Here is an 18,173-nt window from a genome sequence, read left to right on the forward strand (position 1 = left end):
GAGAGACAAGTGGTATTGCTCTCAGGCTTGGTTGTCTTGCAACCATGCTACCACACAAGCTCTGTCAGCCTGGTAATAAAAAACATCCTGTTGAGATTGGTCTGTTCAGAGTACACAACTCAAGTTGCAGATGTAAGTCTGTGCCAGGCTTCTGCGTGTGCTTATGTAACTGTTCCAGGGGGAAAGAAATGTACAAACAGTCCCTTCGATTACATTTTGTCTGGTGTGTTGTGACTGTGCTTAAATTCAAGTTAACTTTATGTGAGCAGGCCAAACAAATATTAACATTTTCTGGAAATAAGGTCAGCTCATTACAGAATTCTGTTTCTTTTTTTAGTAGCTTAGCCATATCAGAACTTGAGTTTTCCCTGCAATTGCTAGTTCTGTAAACATGGTCATGATTACTTTTAATGGTAGAGATCAAGCTCTCATGGAAGTGCTAATGAGCTTAAGAAATGTTCAGTCAAGCCATAACTCTGATTTAGCAAATGCATGGTTAAGTCTTTAATGTTCTTTGAACTCTGTATTCACTTCACACTTTTAAATACAGTACCTTGCCATGTGGGAGGTGCTTTTCAAGCACCTTGCTGAGGGAGAGGAATGTCATTGAAATATGGAAGACATTTAATTAGAAGAATCTCAAGGAGGCAGGACAAAATTACAATAATCTTTGAAATCTTGTTGACTTTTATCAATCAGAATAGGACCATCTTCTGCAATTTTTGCTTTTCACATGTATTGGGCTATAAGCTATCCTCATCAGGGATAATCAAATTTCTACTTCAAAATTATCTGGAAGTTCACTGCTTCTTTACCTCAGTATTTCATAGATATATGTATATTAGCTTTTTAATGCCTTGCTGAGTGACACAAAAAGATCAGCAGAACAAGTGCTCCCACCCCTTTATGTCCTCTACAAAACCTGATGCATGTCTCACTTCTGGCCCACCAGTTTCTGCAGTTATTTTTGGCTGTGAATTACTAGGCCCTGTCTTTAATGTATACTAGCGGAACTATGAGTCTTCAGGTGGTTTTAGACATATCCTTTTGTGTAATTTCCATAATTTTATGGGTTGGATCAGGGTTCACTTGTAAGCTTCATCTGTACTTCATATGATTTAATGTTTTTAGTTGTTGCTTACATTGAGATGTACATTAATGGTAGATTTAATGGTAGATTTGAATAGAAAAGGTGAATACAAGAAACATAGACCTTCCTATGAAAGTAAAGGTTTCCAGATGGATAATACCATCTCTATGGTATCAAGTTGTTGTTTCAGTCAGAAATTATGATATATTCTAACTACAGACCGTGCCTTAAACTTTTGTTGTGGGTTTACAAATTGTGTTATATTAAAAGAAAATTATAGATCTAATTATTAGAACTGGGAAAATCAAAATTATAATACCCCATAAGTATTTAGCTGTCCACTTTAAAAATTTTCCATAATGTAGATTGACTTTGTTCCAAAGTGTCAGGTGTGCCATGATGTATGACGACTCACATATTGGTCACCTGTTTTTTGTTTAGTATTGATGGAAGGTATGGCAAGCTAATATCAGTTTTCCTACAGCTATCATAAGATAAAAGTATAATATTACAGAGGTAAGCAGAAAGCATGTTGCTGGATAACTTAAGCAGAAAATCAAGCCTTTCTGACTCCCAGTTGTCTAACAGTATGAACAATAACTGTCTACCCCCATTTTCTTTCTACACTGTTACTATCTCTGTTCTGTAGTGAATCAGGTGCATGTATATACAGGTCATCCCAGCACATGGTTCATGGAATGTTAATAGGTTTTGGTTCCACCTGTTGAATCACTATTTTGTATCTGACCCTGCTGCTCTCTCTTTCATTTAGCTCTAGCTCTTCCCCCTTCGCAGTCTTGCACTTGGCTCTAGTTGGATTCTATTTAAAAAAATCATAATCATTTATTAGTTATGATAATTTATTAGTTGGTTATTAGTCTCCAAGTGAGTTTCATGGCTTTGTGGTGACTAGAGCTTGAATCTCCAGGTTCTAGTCACCACTGACTCATTCCATGTACATGCTTGGTGACTAATAAGTGAATCTCCCAGGTTAGAGATGAACATTCTAAGCACTAGACAACACAGATTCTCACAGTGAAGGCTACCCTCACTTGTAAGTTATAACTGAACAATAAAGAGCAGGTGCCTATGCTTCTGTAAATGCATCACATAATATTTTGCTAATATGCTGTCATTTTGTTTCCTCAGATTCAATGACAAACTCACGTGGCTGTCCTAGCTCTTGACACACATTTTTCTGAACACCATGGATTTGATGGCATTTAGCCTGCAAAGCATTCTTAAAAAGTAAGATTTGGCTCATAAGCCTAGATCATCTTACGTGGTCACAATAATGGCTAGCAAAAGGAAATCCACAACGCCTTGTATGATACCATCAAAAACGTTGGCATTGCAGGAATCACAATCAACATCTGTCGAAGCTGGTCATGAAGGAACCCAACAGTCTGCCACTATTGCCAGTCTACCTATTAGTGACCCTGTTGTTAATAGTAATCACAACAGTGGGACATTGTCTAATGGACATAATGGTATCCTAGAGGGCGATACTTACAGATGTATGCATTGCAATTTTGGTTCTCAAGATGTCAACCAGTTCCTTGCTCATCTTGATTCTGCACACATAGACTTTGGTAAAGACCCTTCCTTTGTGTGCATGCAGTGTAGTTTCCTGGTGAAGAGCCACAAAGAGCTTTCTTGCCACAATACAGATCATCATGCTGGAGAAGCCAGCTTAATCTGGAATATTGTAAAGCAAGGCAATCAGACAGTTGTAGAGCAAACCATTGGAGTTCCCACCATCACCAGCACTAGTCAAGACACTCTAGTGGATCTTCCTGAGGATGGTCAAGACAGTCAAGCTGAAATTATTATTACCAAAACACCCATTATGAAGATAATGAAAACAAAACCAGAAGTTAAAAAAATCCATATGCTGAAAGAGAATCTTTCTAGTAAACCAGCCAAGGATCTGGAGACAAAAAGTGGCGAACAGCCATACAGCAATGGATCTGTGCCTGTCAGCCAGTCTACAACAAGTTCAGTCAAATCAACACATGTTGTCAATGGTTCAGTAATGGGAAATGTGCCTGTTTTGCAATCAGGCATCACACAACTTGTGCAACTGCAGCAGCAGCCACCAGTTCACCAGCAGCTCCCTACATCAAAATCCCTTCCCAAAGTAATGATTCCTCTGAGTAGTATCCCAACATACAATGCAGCAATGGATTCTAACAGTTTTCTGAAAAACTCTTTCCATAAATTTCCTTATCCTACTAAAGCTGAGCTTTGCTATTTGACTGTTGTGACTAAGTATCCAGAAGAACAGTTGAAGATTTGGTTTACAGCTCATAGATTAAAACAGGGTATCAGTTGGTCACCTGAAGAAATAGAAGATGCACGGAAAAAAATGTTTAATACTGTGATTCAATCTGTGCCTCAGTCCACCATTACAGTGTTGAATACACCTCTAGTTGCAAGTCCTGGTAGTGTTCAGCATCTCATTCAAGCCAGTTTGCCTGGCCATTCAGTTGGAAAACCTGAAGGAGAAAGTAATGTGTTTGTCACCCAACCAGTAATAACAAATGGATTTCAAGGAACAACCTCATCTCATGCAATAGCAGCAACATCCATTCCAAAGACACAGATAGCTAAGCTACCAGCTGCCGTGTCAGCTTCTAGTACTGCATCAGCTGTGAAAGTAGTCAGTGCTGTTCAGTCACAGCTCACTTCTTGCCCCAGCATATCTTCACAGGCATTCTTAGATCCAAATATATACAAAAATAAGAAGTCTTATGAACAGCTATCTGCACTAAAAAACAGTTTCTGTAGAAACCAGTTTCCTGGCCATGCTGAAGTTGAGAGGCTGACAAAAATCACGGGTCTTAGTACAAGGGATGTCCGGAAATGGTTTAGCGATAGGAGATACCATTGTAGAAACATAAGAGGCAGCAAGGTTATGCATGCTGGAGAAAATACAATAATAATAGATTCAGTACCTGAAATTACCTTTACGTCTTCTCCCAAAACAACCACAGAGCTAATATCCATGCCACCAGCAACACCAGTTGTTCATCCTCCAACCCGTCGACAGTCCTGGCATCAAACCCCTGATTTCTCCACTACAAAGTATAAGGAAAGAGCTCCTGAACAGCTCAGAGCATTAGAGAGTAGCTTTGCACAGAATCCATTTCCTCTTGAGGAGGAAGTAGACCGTTTGAGGACTGAGACAAAAATGACAAGGAGAGAAATTGACAGCTGGTTCTCAGAGCGAAGAAAAAGACAAGTGATCAAAGAAACTGAGCAGGGAGTAGATAATGATGGCGAAGAAGACTCTGTGGAAGAGGAAGACTCATCGGATGACTTGAGGGCTTCAAGCGAAAATGGCTCCTTGGATGCAGCCAGCAGTTCTCAAGTGTCAGGTGAACGCAAAGTGAGCCCTATAAAAATTAACCTTAAGAACTTCAAGGTGACTGAATCAAATGGCAAAAGTGAGCTGCCATGTTTAAATACAGATGTTCAAAGAGAGAGCTCTCTTAGTAGGCTACCTGCGCCCCCAAAACCCAAGCTTAGTTTTAAAAAGACTGCTCAGCAGAGGCATTTGCTAAAACAGCTCTTTGTGCAGACCCAAAGGCCTACTAATGAACAATATGACCAAATATGTTCCGAGTCAGGTCTTCCCAGAGCTGAAGTGATTCGCTGGTTTGGGGATACTCGCTATGGTTTAAAAAATGGAAATTTGAGGTGGTTTGAGAACTACAAGCATGGTATTTTCCCAAAAGGCCTAACAACCTCCAGTACTAGTAGGGAGATCCTGAAGGATTACTTCCAAAAGAATAAGGTGCTTTATGAAGATGATATCGCTAGTCTGTGTGAGAGGACTCAGATGACCAGTAGTCAGGTCAAGCTGTGGTTTGCTGAAAGACTCGATGAAGAAAACAGGGTAATTTCAGACACAGGTAGTGAAGATCAGTCCTCAAGCATTGGTGAGCCAACCAGCAGTCAAAAAGGGACATTTGACGCATTTTCTGAAGTTTCTGAGAACAGTGAATCCTGGGAGCCTGGAGGTCAAGAAGGCAGCTCAGAGTTTGGTGATACAGATTGTCACCCACCAGCAGTTCATTTTGGTAAGTATTTTTATACTTTCTACAACTGGTTCAGCTGACCTAGCTGGATGAAGTGAATGCTGTTCTTTTTGAAGGGAGGAGGAATCACCAGCCCAAATCAGGCAGAGGTGCCTACTACAAAACAGAGTCCTAGTGCTAGGCATATCCTGAATCCAACTGCTTTGTTAGTTTTTCCTCTTCATGGTTCATCAAAGTTTATTCTTACACAGTAGTCCCTCCCGATTCACATGGATCTGTTCTGGACCCGCATACCCCCACCCCCCGCAGATTCAGAAAAATACCAATATTGGAGTCACCGTTGTTTTCAGTAGTGGCATGCTCCTGGACACATGCACCATTTTGTCTTTCCCTGCTTGCCATCCGCGAATGGGCGAGACTATGGACTCCCAAGTTCATGAATTGGGAGGGACGACTGTATAGACCTTTGGAGGTTACTGGAATAACAGGGTCCCCCCCCTCGGATACTATATAATGACTTAACATTATTGTGCTATAATAAATAAGAGGATTTATTTTGGGGGGGGGTGGCAAGAAAACAAAAACACAGTTAAGTCAATAATTCTGTTGAAAGGCTGTTTTATCCTAAATGCATTGTTTACATGCCAGACAGTGTGTACCGTTTTACAAAGCCAAATACAAAAGTGCAAATAAAAAAAGTTGAGCTGCAGGAGAGGAGGAGGAAGCCAGAATAAAAATGAAGAAATATGAACAGATGCAGTTATGTATGTCTAGGCTTCATTTTGAGTGTGACTAAATACTAAGGGGATTGAACTGAAAATGTTTCCGTTAAGTGAGTGTTGAGGAGAAATTTGAAGGAAATTAGATAGATGCCATGACATAAGTACTGGAGAAGAGAGGTTATAGCATAATGACCAAAGGTAAGAAGAATTAAGAGCTAAGACCAGTGTTATAAAATGAAATACTGTATATATATAAGTCTAGAAATTAAACAGAGAGACTATGAACATCTAGATGGCAATGCCATAATCACAAAAAGTCAACATGGGTTTCAGAGAAACAAGTCATGCCAGACAAATCTGATCTCTTTCTTTGATAAAATTACCAGCTTGGTAGATGAAGGGAATGCTGTGGATATAATATATCTTGATTTCAGTAAGGCCTTTGACAAAGTTCCCCATGACATTCTTGAAAACAAGCTTGTAGAATGTGGGCTAGAAAAAGTAACTGTTACATGGATTTGTAATTGGTTGACCGGCCGAACCCAAAGGGTGCTCAACAATGGCACCTTTTCATCCTGGAGAGAAGTGACCGGTGGGGTCCCACAGGGCTCTGTTCTGGAGCCAGTGCTAGTCAACATCTTCATCAATGACTTGGATGACAGAATTGGGGGCATACTCATCAAGTTTGCAGATGACACCAAATTAGGAGGAATATCTAATACTCCAGAGGACAGGATCAAAATTCAAAATGACCTGAATAACTAGAAAGCTGGGCCAAAGCTAACAAAATGAAATTCAACACTGAGAAATGTAAGGTACTGCACTTAGGGCAGAAAAATAAAATGCACAGATATAGGATGGGGGACACCTGGCTGAGCGAGACTACATGTGAAAGAGATCTAGGAATCCAAGTAGATCACACATTGAACATGAGTGAACAGTGTGATGCGGCAGCTAAAAAGGCCAATGCAATTTTAGGTTGCATTGATAAAAGTATAGTATCTAGATCAAGGGAAGTAATAGTGCCACTCTATTCTGCCTTGGTCAGGCCACACCTGGAATATTGTGTCCAGTTCTGGGCGCCACAATTCAAAAAGGACATTGAGAAACTGGAGCATGTTCAAAGGAGGGCGAGTAAAATGGTGAAGGGTCTGGAAACCATATCCTATGAGGAACGACTTAGGGAGCTGGAGATGTTTAGCCTGGAGAAGAGAAGGTTAAGAGGTGATATGATAGCCCTGTTTAAATATTTGAAGGGATGTCATATTCAGGAGGAAGCAAGCTTGTTTTCTGCTGCTCCAGAGACTAGGACCAGGAGCAATGGTGGATGCAAGCTACAGGAAAAGAGATTCCACCTCAACATTAGGAGGAACTTCCTGACAGTAAGGGCTGTTTGACAGTGGAACACACTTCCTCGGAGTATGGTGGAGTCTCCTTCTTTGGAGGTCTTTAAGCAGAGGCTGGATGGCCATCTGTCGGGGATGCTTTGACTGAGATTTCCTGCATGGCAGGGGGTTGGACTGGATGGTCCTTGCGGTCTCTTCCAACTCTACGATTCTATGATTCTATGAAATTTTAGTCAAAAAATTGACACCCCCCTCCCCAAAACGTGTCTCAACTTATCCATAGGTCAATATAAGTACTATACTTTCATACTTATTTTAAAAAGGAACCATATCCCGGTGAAAGGAGAGACCATAATCTGCCCTGGAAGCACTCACCGCCTTCTATTTATCTCATCTATACAGCCTTTAGTATGAGCACAAACAGTTCATGTCTGCTACAAATTTGTATGCTTTTTGACCTTGTTTTCCTTTCCATCCTTTGCTACATGCCCTTAAATCTTACTCTGGACTTATCCAGGGGTCATATCAAAATCCCTAATTTTGGCCCCAAAACCTGCCCTCGACTTATACATGAGGTCGACTTATAGTCGAGTATATACGGTAGTATCAGAAACTTAACTGGGGTATCAGTAAATAACAGTAGCATCTTAACAACTTGCCTGTTGGCAGGCAGGGATTTTATAGCACAACTCTTCATAAGCTCCCCCCACCTCCTCCATTTAAGAGCAGTTGAGGTCATGATGACTTTTGTTTGTTCAGTTCTTGTTTCGCCCTTTTGCTGGCTAATTCTTCCAAGACTGTAAAACAGATTATGATGCACATGTGTATTGCTTTCAGAAACAGAATGAACCAGCACTGCCTCACTCGAAGGATCTGTTGTTAACTTTATGAAGACTGCAGCTGCGGGGATTGGCCTGCACCTCCAGTGAAGGATGTCATGAAACACTACCATATTTTGTCAAGAGCATCTTTTCGTAAAGCACATTGAGAAGTTGTGGTTGAAAGGAAGAGATCAAGCAAGATCAAGCAAGGAAGAAAGATTTATGAGCAGTCTGTTGCTTAACCTAGCACAGCGAGCAAGAGTCTGGCCCAGTGTAGGCAAGATTTTTTTCCTCTTCTCTAGACTGTGACTCTCCATTTTGTTTCCCATTGGAAAATTTATTTCAAGCTTTGTATTTGTATGGAATCAGCTTGTTCGTATTACCAGTTGACCTACTGATAGGATCATGAACTTGGGGCATTGTTTTAAAACATTTTTATTTCATAGAAATGAACTATCATTGTACAATACATTTTGAAATCTTTCATTGTTTGTTCTCTGAAGGCCCAAGCTGCTGTATGTCTGTCTCCTTGCATTTGAATCTGGGTCGCAGTGTGTACCCACTTGCTTGGGAGTATGGCCTACTCAACACTATAGGATTAACTCCTGAGTAGACACATAGTTGGAATGCACTACTAGTACATGAAGGAGATAGGATGGGGCATGGGATGGTGTGTCAGAGACAGGTCTGATGAGCAATATTACCAGTTTCTTGCACAAAAACAGAAAAAGATTATGAGCAGCTGTTCTTCATTGGGCATTGACTTGGTGTACACTGCTGGGAGGGCAGAAATCTGGGAATAAAAACCCAAAGATTGCATCTATGATTATTTTTTAAAATTATATTTTGCTACTATGAGGCCTTCTTAGTCCAAAAATGGCTATTAATCTCCAGGGCTAGAAATTGACATTGGTGGTGGTTTGGTGGTGGCTAAATTATAATTTTGTATTTTTCTTCATTGTTCAAAACAAATCTGTAATTTTTATTAGGGATAAAATAGAAAATATAATCACTCAAATTGTGTTTAGAAAGCCAACGAACACCACATTTCACATTTTCTTCCTATAATATATAAACTGGGGTTACGCTAGATGCAGTTCTTTACTTCATAGGGTACAGTATTGGTAATATTTACCATTCCCCAGCCTTGCTTGCTTTGTGTCAATAAAAGTCAAGGTGTGAAAGAAACATTCTCTTCCTACCTACTAGAGCCTTCACTTTTTATAAGACTCTTATTGGAGTCTTATTATAAAACAAAAGGCTTTAAAAAACATTATGAATACCTTAATCTGTATCAAACCAAATGAGAAATGTTTTTTAAAATGAGTCAATTGTTGGCACTAAGCAACCTTTTTACTGATTGGCCTTAAGGAATCTCTCTCTCTCACACACACACACACAACTTCCTTTAGGATCTTTTCCAAAGATGGAGTCAAACACCAATCCTCATATTATGCTTCTACTGATGGTGATTGTCCTGTCTCTTTTTTATAGAGATTGTTTTGTGTAAGCCTTGAAAACTGAAAGAACAGCTAAATTCCATCTAGATTAGCTCTAGGACATTCTGGAGGTTCTTCACAAGGCCCTTATTTTCAGAACAGTGTATGTTAAACTTAACTCCACAGATGTGAGCATCATGTCCACAAGCCATCTGCGACTTGTGGACCTTTCCTCAAAGGAGAGCTTTACTTTTGCAGTTTGCACTTGAGTGGGAAAGAATCCTGGTTGGTCTGCACAGCTTTAAACATCTGAATCTCTTCTTAAGCTTGTGAGAGATACTCCAGCAAAAGTATTTGCATTCACACTGAAGGAGCCTGTGATCTGATTCTCACCTTCATTGCCTTTATGGAAATAACTTGACCTGCAAGGTCTCTCTTGAGATTGATGCTACAAACAGAAATCCATGTAGGCCAGAGCCAGGCTTGCTTATGGTCAGAACTTGAGAAAGTTACCTTTTTGGACTATCATTCCAGAATCACTCAACAGTGACAGTACTCACTGTGGGGTTTTCTCTGGGAGGCGCAGTGCAAATACATTAACTTTTATCCAAGCTTTATTTCTAATGTACTATAAGGCTGTGATGTAGCAAGTGTTCATGTTAGGAGGTTTGACCAAAAGATTATTGTTTCATTTTACAGTCATGCCTTCAGAGAACAAACGCAGGTAAGTAATGTAGGGGTACAGTCTTTCCAGAAATTGGTGGAGCTGTGTCGAGTGGCATATTTGAGAAGCAACAACTATACAAAAAGAGCAGATTCTATCACCCCAATGGAACTGGTATAGGGCATTTGTTCTTAAGCTATACATTTATTTTCTTATGTCTTTACATACATGCAGATTTGCTTTAAATATACACATCTACAGTACAACATTAGCAGGTATTTTATGCACAGCACCTATGTATGTTATATATTCATGAATTTGTTGGTAATTGGAAACCTTCTCAGATCTTTGAAGAAAATATGTTTCTTATGTATACTTAAGATGACTGTCAGCAAATTTGAAGCAGCTACCTTGGGGTTTGGCCTAGGATAGCAACATCAATTAATTATTAAACTGTAATTCTCAATATCATTACTCAGAAAGGCCCCTTAAGGTTCAATTCTTTGGTTTTCAAAGGGTTAGTTTGTTAGGGGAAAATAACAATCACGTGGCATTCCAAGCATCTGAGGAAGTGGGTTGTATCTCTGTGAAAGCTCATACTGTTGTAACTCTGTCAGTCTTGTTGCCACACAACCTGTCTGAGATCAGAGTGGTCAAGTTTAGGAGCAGATTTAACATTTAAATTGTGTACATGAAATGCAAGCCTTGAGCAGGCAGGGTAGTTTAATCCTATCTCAGCTGAGAAGGAAAAGAACATAAACCAATTTGTTGGAGCCTAAATTTGTGACATAGAGATGTATAGTTTCAAGACATGATGTATTGAGTCATGATAAAGCAGGTATTTAATAACCTTGATTTTTTTCCATTGGATTTGTAGCAGAACAGCCCTGTTATCTTCAAAAACCAAACATTATACACCAATTCTGTTTCTAAAAAAGTGCAGACACCAATAATGCTGCATCGATTCTGAGCCAACAGCTTTGGGCAAATAAATTTCAGTGGGGATATACCTGTACATGTGCAGTCCTCCCCATCCCATGTATTCTTCCTTCACATCTACAGATGGAAACATCTGTTTGTTTGCAAAAGACACAAGTAATAGTTATCTGTTGAGCTGATCAGGAATGTAAATGTCCAGAAGCTTTATGCTCATTGCAATTAAATGTATTTGGGGTCTTGCTGTTCTACCAGCTCATAGGTTTGTATCAGCTCATGCACTGCTTTATGTCCTGTACCCAATTTAAATGTGTATATATAGTACTTTAATTAGTTCTTGAATGTATCATGAGCTTTTTTTTTTAAATGGGGCATTACCAGCAGTAGTAAATGCACCATCTTTCTTCTTATGCCTAACAAATTGCACAGCTTGTGAAACAAACCTTTAGGGCAAAGGTGTAATTGCAGGGAAGATACTGATCATTTGTCGGTGTGGTGGTTTCACAGCAGCATTTCTTGTCACATTACCACAATTTTTCACAGGTCTTCTAATGAGAAGATCAAGTTTTGAATTGGGGAGAGGGCTTGTTCAGTGACAGAGTGCATATGTGGCATGTGGAAGGTTTAGTGGTAAGATACGAAGTTTGTTTTGTTTTGTTTTTGGCCAGAGACTTTGTAAGAGCTGCTGCCAGTCACTGTAGCATAGAAAATGCTGGTCTGAATTGCTCAGTGGTTTGATTCAGTATAAAGCAGCTTCCCAGTTTTAAGTAGCTTAATAATTCTAGTCAGTCCTTGTCTGGAAGGTCAGTTATGTGTCCTTATCTCTTTAAGGTTAATGGTGTCAGCACCTCAATGCTTGGTGCTGAAGCAAATCAACCATAAATGTCTTTGCACTGATTTCCACTCTGCATTAAAGCTGGAAAGCTAACTACTTTAAAGAATCAAAGGTAAAACTTCTCATAAGGATATTGGAACACTTTAGTTTAAAATACAACTGCTTGGCTAATTTTAGGCTCTGTAACATGGTAGGTGGTTGGGCAAAGCACTTAGGACTAGGGTTACTGGGGCATCAAGGGTATTTTATTTATAGACTGCCAAATTTTTAAAAAAATCCTTGAAAAATTTACCTGGTTCTTCAAACGCCATTTTGTGCCTCTCCTCACATGTCAGGATAGGAGGGGAGGTACTGGAGTAAGAATTGACAAACAAATCATACATAGATCATCTCACTTTATCATTAAAACATAATTATAAGCCTGTATTACATTTTTATGATTATATTTGTGTAATTATAAGCTTGTGTTTAGTTGTGAGGAGAGCCAGCATGGTGGTTTGAGTGATGGACTGGGACATCAAGAGGTCAGGGTTTAAATCCCCACATGGCCACAGAAACCCACTGGGTGACCTTAGGGAAGTCACACTACCTAACCTTAAGTAGGAGGCAATGGCAAATTTCCTTTTGACTAACTCTTGCCAAGAAAACGCATGATAGGTTCACTGTACAATTGCTGTCAGAAAGGACTTGCAGGCACACAACAATTATACTTGTTCAAGGACTTGGGGGCAGTTTATATATGTCCTCGTGTTGTCAGCTCTGTGACAATAACACAGTTAGGCTTCAATATCAGGTTTGACATTTGTGTTTGCTGAGTTGGTTTCTGAACCTGTCTCCTCAATCCAACTTCAGTATTTCATCCACTACACTGGCTTCCCCATTAGGGTCTCTTCCAGAGGTTTTGCCCCCCAGTTCCCATAGTGCTGAGCCATTTGCTATACTGACTTGGTCTTACGAGAGTTTTAGGCCAACACATCTTGAGGGCACCATGTTGGTGAAAAGTAGTTGCACCATGCTAGCTCTGATTCACAGCAGAGTACCAGCACAGTACTGAAGTAAAATAAATGGCCTAATTTATGTACTATTTCAGATGAAGGCTAATTGGAAGTCCACAGGATTAGTACTGCTAGTTCATCTGTGTGAATGTTTGTTTGTATGTATAAACAAGGGCTTGCTTACTGGCCTGCAGAGCATTTCTCAAGCTGTGTGATCAGGCAGTGCTCAGTGGATGCTTTGGCTTAGCAGTGACACTCCATATGGCTTTCTGATCACATACATTTTCATGTGATGACACAGCTTTATAGCAAGTGCCACCAGGAGCTGTTTGGGAATCTGGAGCTGTTGGTGTCAGGCAGATCATACACATGCAGAGCTCAAGATGCTATGTGTCAACATTTGAAACCTTAACCCTCTCTTCCCAAAGTGCTTTCCTTATCTAAATTAATAGGCTCACAGCAAATGTGTGTAGATGAGGAATTTTGAATCAGAATGCATAATGTTTTTGAAATGGGGATTGGACTGTGTTCAGCTGTAAGCACACAGCATTTTCATGTGGTGTTTATTAGTCATACTTGAAATCTTAGTTTCATCTGTTCCTGTTTCCTAGTGAAACTTGTTTTGTTTGTTTGTTTAAAAAATGAGAGCCAGTTAAACACCCTTTGGAATGGAAACTGCACATTGTAAAACTCTTCATAATGGGACTGGTGAGCCCAGGATTCGCCGACACTGCTAGGAATCTCTCTGTTCCCTTTGCAAAAAGGTCCAGCCCTCAAGATCTGCTGAGAATTTTCCTGCACAGTTCAGTCTCTGAGAACTGAATGAGGTCAGTATGTGCAACAAAGCATCATGCAGTGGACAGCTCCTTTGCATATGAAAGGTCCCAGGCTAAAACACCACCATCTCTGTTAAAAGACCTTAGTAGCAGGTGTTCAAAACAGAACTCTGGAGAGAGAGCAGAAACTATTACAGCTGGGCCAATAGTTGGCTTGTTAGGAGGCAGTTTTTTCTCTGCAATTCAGAGGCAAACCTGATTTCTGTATCTGTATATGAATGTGCATCTGCTTTGTTAGTTAGCACTGTAGTGCTCTTTGGCAGAGACCCCAGTGCACAATCCTCTCAAGAACTGGGTTAAAGTTTGTATAGATTTTTCAAATATATTTTTCAAAAATACAGTGTTTCAAAAATGTAAAATTTTGAAGTAGCATACATAGGCCTGAATTCTGTTGCTAGCCCTAACTATAGTAGACCCATTGAATGGATGGCAATTACCTATGTTGACTCACCATTCAACAACTGTGTCTACTCCAGTTGAGATGAACCAACAAAATTCCAGCCACAGTAAACAAAAAAAAACCATCATGTTTGCAGAGCCTCTCCGATGTACTATCAGGACTTTGCAAGTCTCTCTCTCCACCCATGGGCTTCCCCTTTAATATGTTAGGAGGGTTGCAGTGGGCAAGCACAGGGCTATACATTGCACACCTATGGCTTCTGTATTTGTGCAAACACCAAAGGGGTGGCTCTAGTTGTTATTTCCCTCCCTAGCCAGCACAGACAATTACGAGGAATGCTGGGAGTTGCAGTCCAGCAACTAAAGGGCTCTTTTATTGTTTGCTTAGAAGGCATCCCACCTGTTAATTGAAGGAATGGGAACCTTCACATAAGTTCAAGAGCCTCTCAACCCCTCACTAGTGGCATTCTTAGTAATGGCAGAGTTCTTTTTATCCTGCTCATGAACGTCATGTTCTTCTTAGCAGCTGTAAGACTTTGGAAATGATGGCAGTGCCTCAGGCAGGTAATTGTGCCAGAGCAATTTGTTGCACTTACTAAGTTAAACTCAAAAACTTTATGAGGACCTATAGACTTTATTTTTTAACTCCTAGGTTTTCTCATGGAAGGATCCTGAGAGATTTATTCCAGAGTATATCGGATAAATGAGCTAAAATCCATTATAAATGTTTTCAGGTTATTTCTCAGATGCTATCTTCAGGATACTGTGATACACAGTTTTTCTGCTTTTCCTTCACTCTGTATAAAATCATCTCGCAAAAAGATTGCTCAGCTTCTTTGAGTTTCTCAAGCCAATGGTAAGCTGTTGTAAATAGCATCTTTCAATGTACAATAGAACATTGATTTAGCCACAAGTTCACTGTAGTGTAACTGCAAATGGACCTTTTTTTTAGAAGGATAGCAGCAGGCAAGTACACCAAGCCTGACAGGTAGCATTCTGGTTTTGTACCTTCCTTTTTCTTCATAGGCTAAGTTACAAACTATGAAAAAAAATTCTTTTTGTACTTTTGGTAAAACTTTTAGGAGAGAAAAAGGATGAAGCTGTCAGTGTGGGTAAATGCCAGTTACTTCCTTCAGCTGGAGAGAACTGGTGCTTGCTTGATATGATGGCACTTACTTTTTCCCCAGCAGTGATGCCACTTCTGCGAAGTGAACTGCAAGTTTCCCTTCATTTTGTATATGTGGCTATGAGGGTGGGAAGAGCTTGCTTGTACAATTTGGTGAAATGAGACCTTTTTGGTTTGTTCCTAAATAAACAATGATGAAAACAACACCAAAACATTTGTCAGTTTCTGAATATCTGGTGGAGTGGGGAAAGGAATGCAGTAATAGAACAGAAATAATGAAGTTGTAATAACTGAAAGAGCGATAACTGACTTTCACAAAGTTGTATTGTGTTTTGGCTGCATCTGAAGAGTGCATTTTGGAATATTGACCACAAAAGTCAGGAGTTTGTGTTCTGAATGTGAGATATAAAAGTCATCGTCTCCCAGAGACAAATTGAGTGACAGTGAAGGTGTAGTAGTTCTGGATCTGTGAGCATGCAGGGGTTTTTGACTTAACTATAGCAACAAAATGATTCACTCCCTACTTCTCATTATATTCAGTGAATGAAGAAAGTTTAGGATAATCAAGAATTTTTGGGGAGGCAATTAGGAGTGGATTTTTGTGCATAGAAGGACGAGAAGTTGCATTCACTTCTGGTACTTGAATTCCTGGGCTCAGAATTCTTGGTTGAGCTCCTAAATCACCATATTGATGAACACACAATTATATCAATTCCTGGACAGACCCCTCCCTGCCCAAGCCTGCCTTAACAGCCAGCATCTGCGGTCTGTTCTGTTGGCAATATGTAACTGCAATACTAAGCGTATGTCTTTTGCAACATGTTCCAGTGAGTAGCCTCTGAGTTTTAAAAAAAAAAGTTTTATCTCAACAGGATGAAACCTTCTCACTTCTTGTCCAGCGATTCTTAAACCTTAGCCAAGTCCACAAAGTTGGTTGCATATAAAGCTGATGGTTGCAGCTGGGGAAGACCCTAATGGCCTGACCAATGTTAGAAACTAGAGGAAATACATGGTTTATTAAAGTGTATCACAGCACCTGGAATGGCTGTGGCTACCTGTACAAAACATAAGTTTCACTGTATGGACTCACAACGAATTGCTTGCTTATCAAGAAACCTTGTGCACGTACTTTTAAATTCACATTTGGCAGTTAGCAAAGTAGTCCTCCCTATGCACATCGGAACCAGTTCTTATTATTTAGCTTCAGAGAAATCAATGCAGTATGATCAGCTCTATGACGGCGTGTAAATGGAACGAGTTTTCTGGTTCTTGACAGCTGCCTTTACCTGTACTGACCTAAGGGAAACTGAAGTGGTATAAGGTTAAATTAATTGAGTAATTTGCAACCTATTTCTCAACCTAATCCAAAACCAACTAGTGTGTGTTTTTTTCCTTTTTCTTAAAGCAATTGGGTTTTATGCCACGCCTACAACAATGCAATTATTCTGGCCACTTTTCTCCCAAGTGTAAACAGGTTGGTAATAAGTGTTGTACATTGTGATGATGCATAGAGTTCCAATTTTTAAATGTGCTCAGTGAGAGATGACGTGACTGGGATTTAGACCATGAGATGGGAAATTGCAGTCATCCATTTTTTTTCTTACCTGCAACTCATATAAGCCAACTCTAGCCAGCATAGCCAATGGTATATTATGGCAGCTGGACTCCAAAAATATCTAGAGAGCCACAGCAGCCCACACTTGATCTACAGCAAATTCAAACTTGATTTTCTGATAGGAAGAGCTACCACACAAAATGATTCTTAACATAAACATGCATGGGTTGATTCTCCCCAACTGCCTCTTCTACAACAACAAAACACAGGGCAGGACCTCCCAAATGAGGACTTTTATTATGCGGGCTGTTCCATCCCAGCCAACTGAACACCGTCCATACAACTGCTGGAGTTAGGCCAAGATTAAGCCCCTCTTAAAAGAATCAAAACAATATATAGTAAATACTGTCATATATATTGAAGCTTGCCTTTGGAGACTGGGGCGTATTCGTTTCTCCTTCAGTCTGGCAACCTAAATAAAAGCAGCACTCAGTCCTGGTGGTGGGATGGCTTCGCTTCTCTAGCAGGCAAAGGACAGTGGCACATAACTTCCACTGACACTGTTGGTATGACTGTTGGTTGCTTGCCCAGGGGAGGGTGATGATCGCTTTCTACTAGTGCCCTGATTTCCATGAACACTGGCAAGAGGCTTCTTCAGAAAAGGAGAGACAATTTGAACACATGTAGAATTCTTCTTCCACACTGTAAGAGGTGCATGAGTGAGATTGCAGAGCCAACCAAAAATTCCTTCTGTAGTTTTTATAGCTTGGAATTTATGCTACACAGTTTCTCCTCTTTGAAGAATACTAGCCCATCAGGCACATGCCCCTAGAAATACTGTCCCACCCCCCCACCCTCCGCGCTGAAATACAACACAGGTAGTAAATAACAAAACTGATTTCAGTGGCACAAACTCTACCTCATGCAGAGCTGGCTTTGGCTCAGGTAGTCCTTACCCCATCCATTTAATGTCTCAGTCATCACTTCTGTACAGGGGAGTGAAGAATTTGCATAATTTTGCCAAGAAAATTTTGCTCAAAGGAAGGAGGTGGCCTGACGGTTTGTTTGTTTTTACCCAGTCCACAACAAACAAGGCAGGCTCCATTCAAGAACAGAAGAGCACAGAGCTCCACAACTCTACTTAATACTGACATTTTTGTTTTGTGAAGACAGACTTGAGGGCTTTGCATAGCTTGAGATGGTCACAAGGGACCGAGCCTGGTACTTTCTACCAAGTTTGTGCTCTAATACCAAAAGAACAAACTCCTCACTTGCTGTGCAGAAGTTGCGATTAAGGGGTTTAATAACAACAACGGTAATAATAATAATAATAATAATAATAATAATAATAATAATAATAATAATA

General features: G+C 40.1%; 1 protein-coding gene across 5 annotated transcripts in view; it reads left to right on the forward strand.

Annotated features, from left to right (window-relative positions):
* ZHX3 (zinc fingers and homeoboxes 3) overlaps window positions 1–15,456 on the forward strand; it is a 68,971-nt gene extending 53,515 nt beyond the window's left edge. For all 5 annotated transcript variants that reach the window (XM_042464867.1, XM_042464863.1, XM_042464864.1 and 2 more), the window contains 2 exons: window positions 2,240–5,175; window positions 8,039–15,456. In XM_042464867.1, the coding sequence (XP_042320801.1) occupies window positions 2,385–5,175; window positions 8,039–8,049 (2,802 nt within the window). In that variant the 5' untranslated portion in view covers window positions 2,240–2,384 and the 3' untranslated portion in view covers window positions 8,050–15,456. The remainder of the gene's footprint in view (window positions 1–2,239; window positions 5,176–8,038) is intronic.
* Window positions 15,457–18,173: the final 2,717 nt, after the last annotated feature.

The sequence above is a fragment of the Sceloporus undulatus genome, chromosome 4 (genome assembly GCF_019175285.1).
Source record: "Sceloporus undulatus isolate JIND9_A2432 ecotype Alabama chromosome 4, SceUnd_v1.1, whole genome shotgun sequence".
NCBI lineage: Eukaryota > Metazoa > Chordata > Lepidosauria > Squamata > Phrynosomatidae > Sceloporus > Sceloporus undulatus.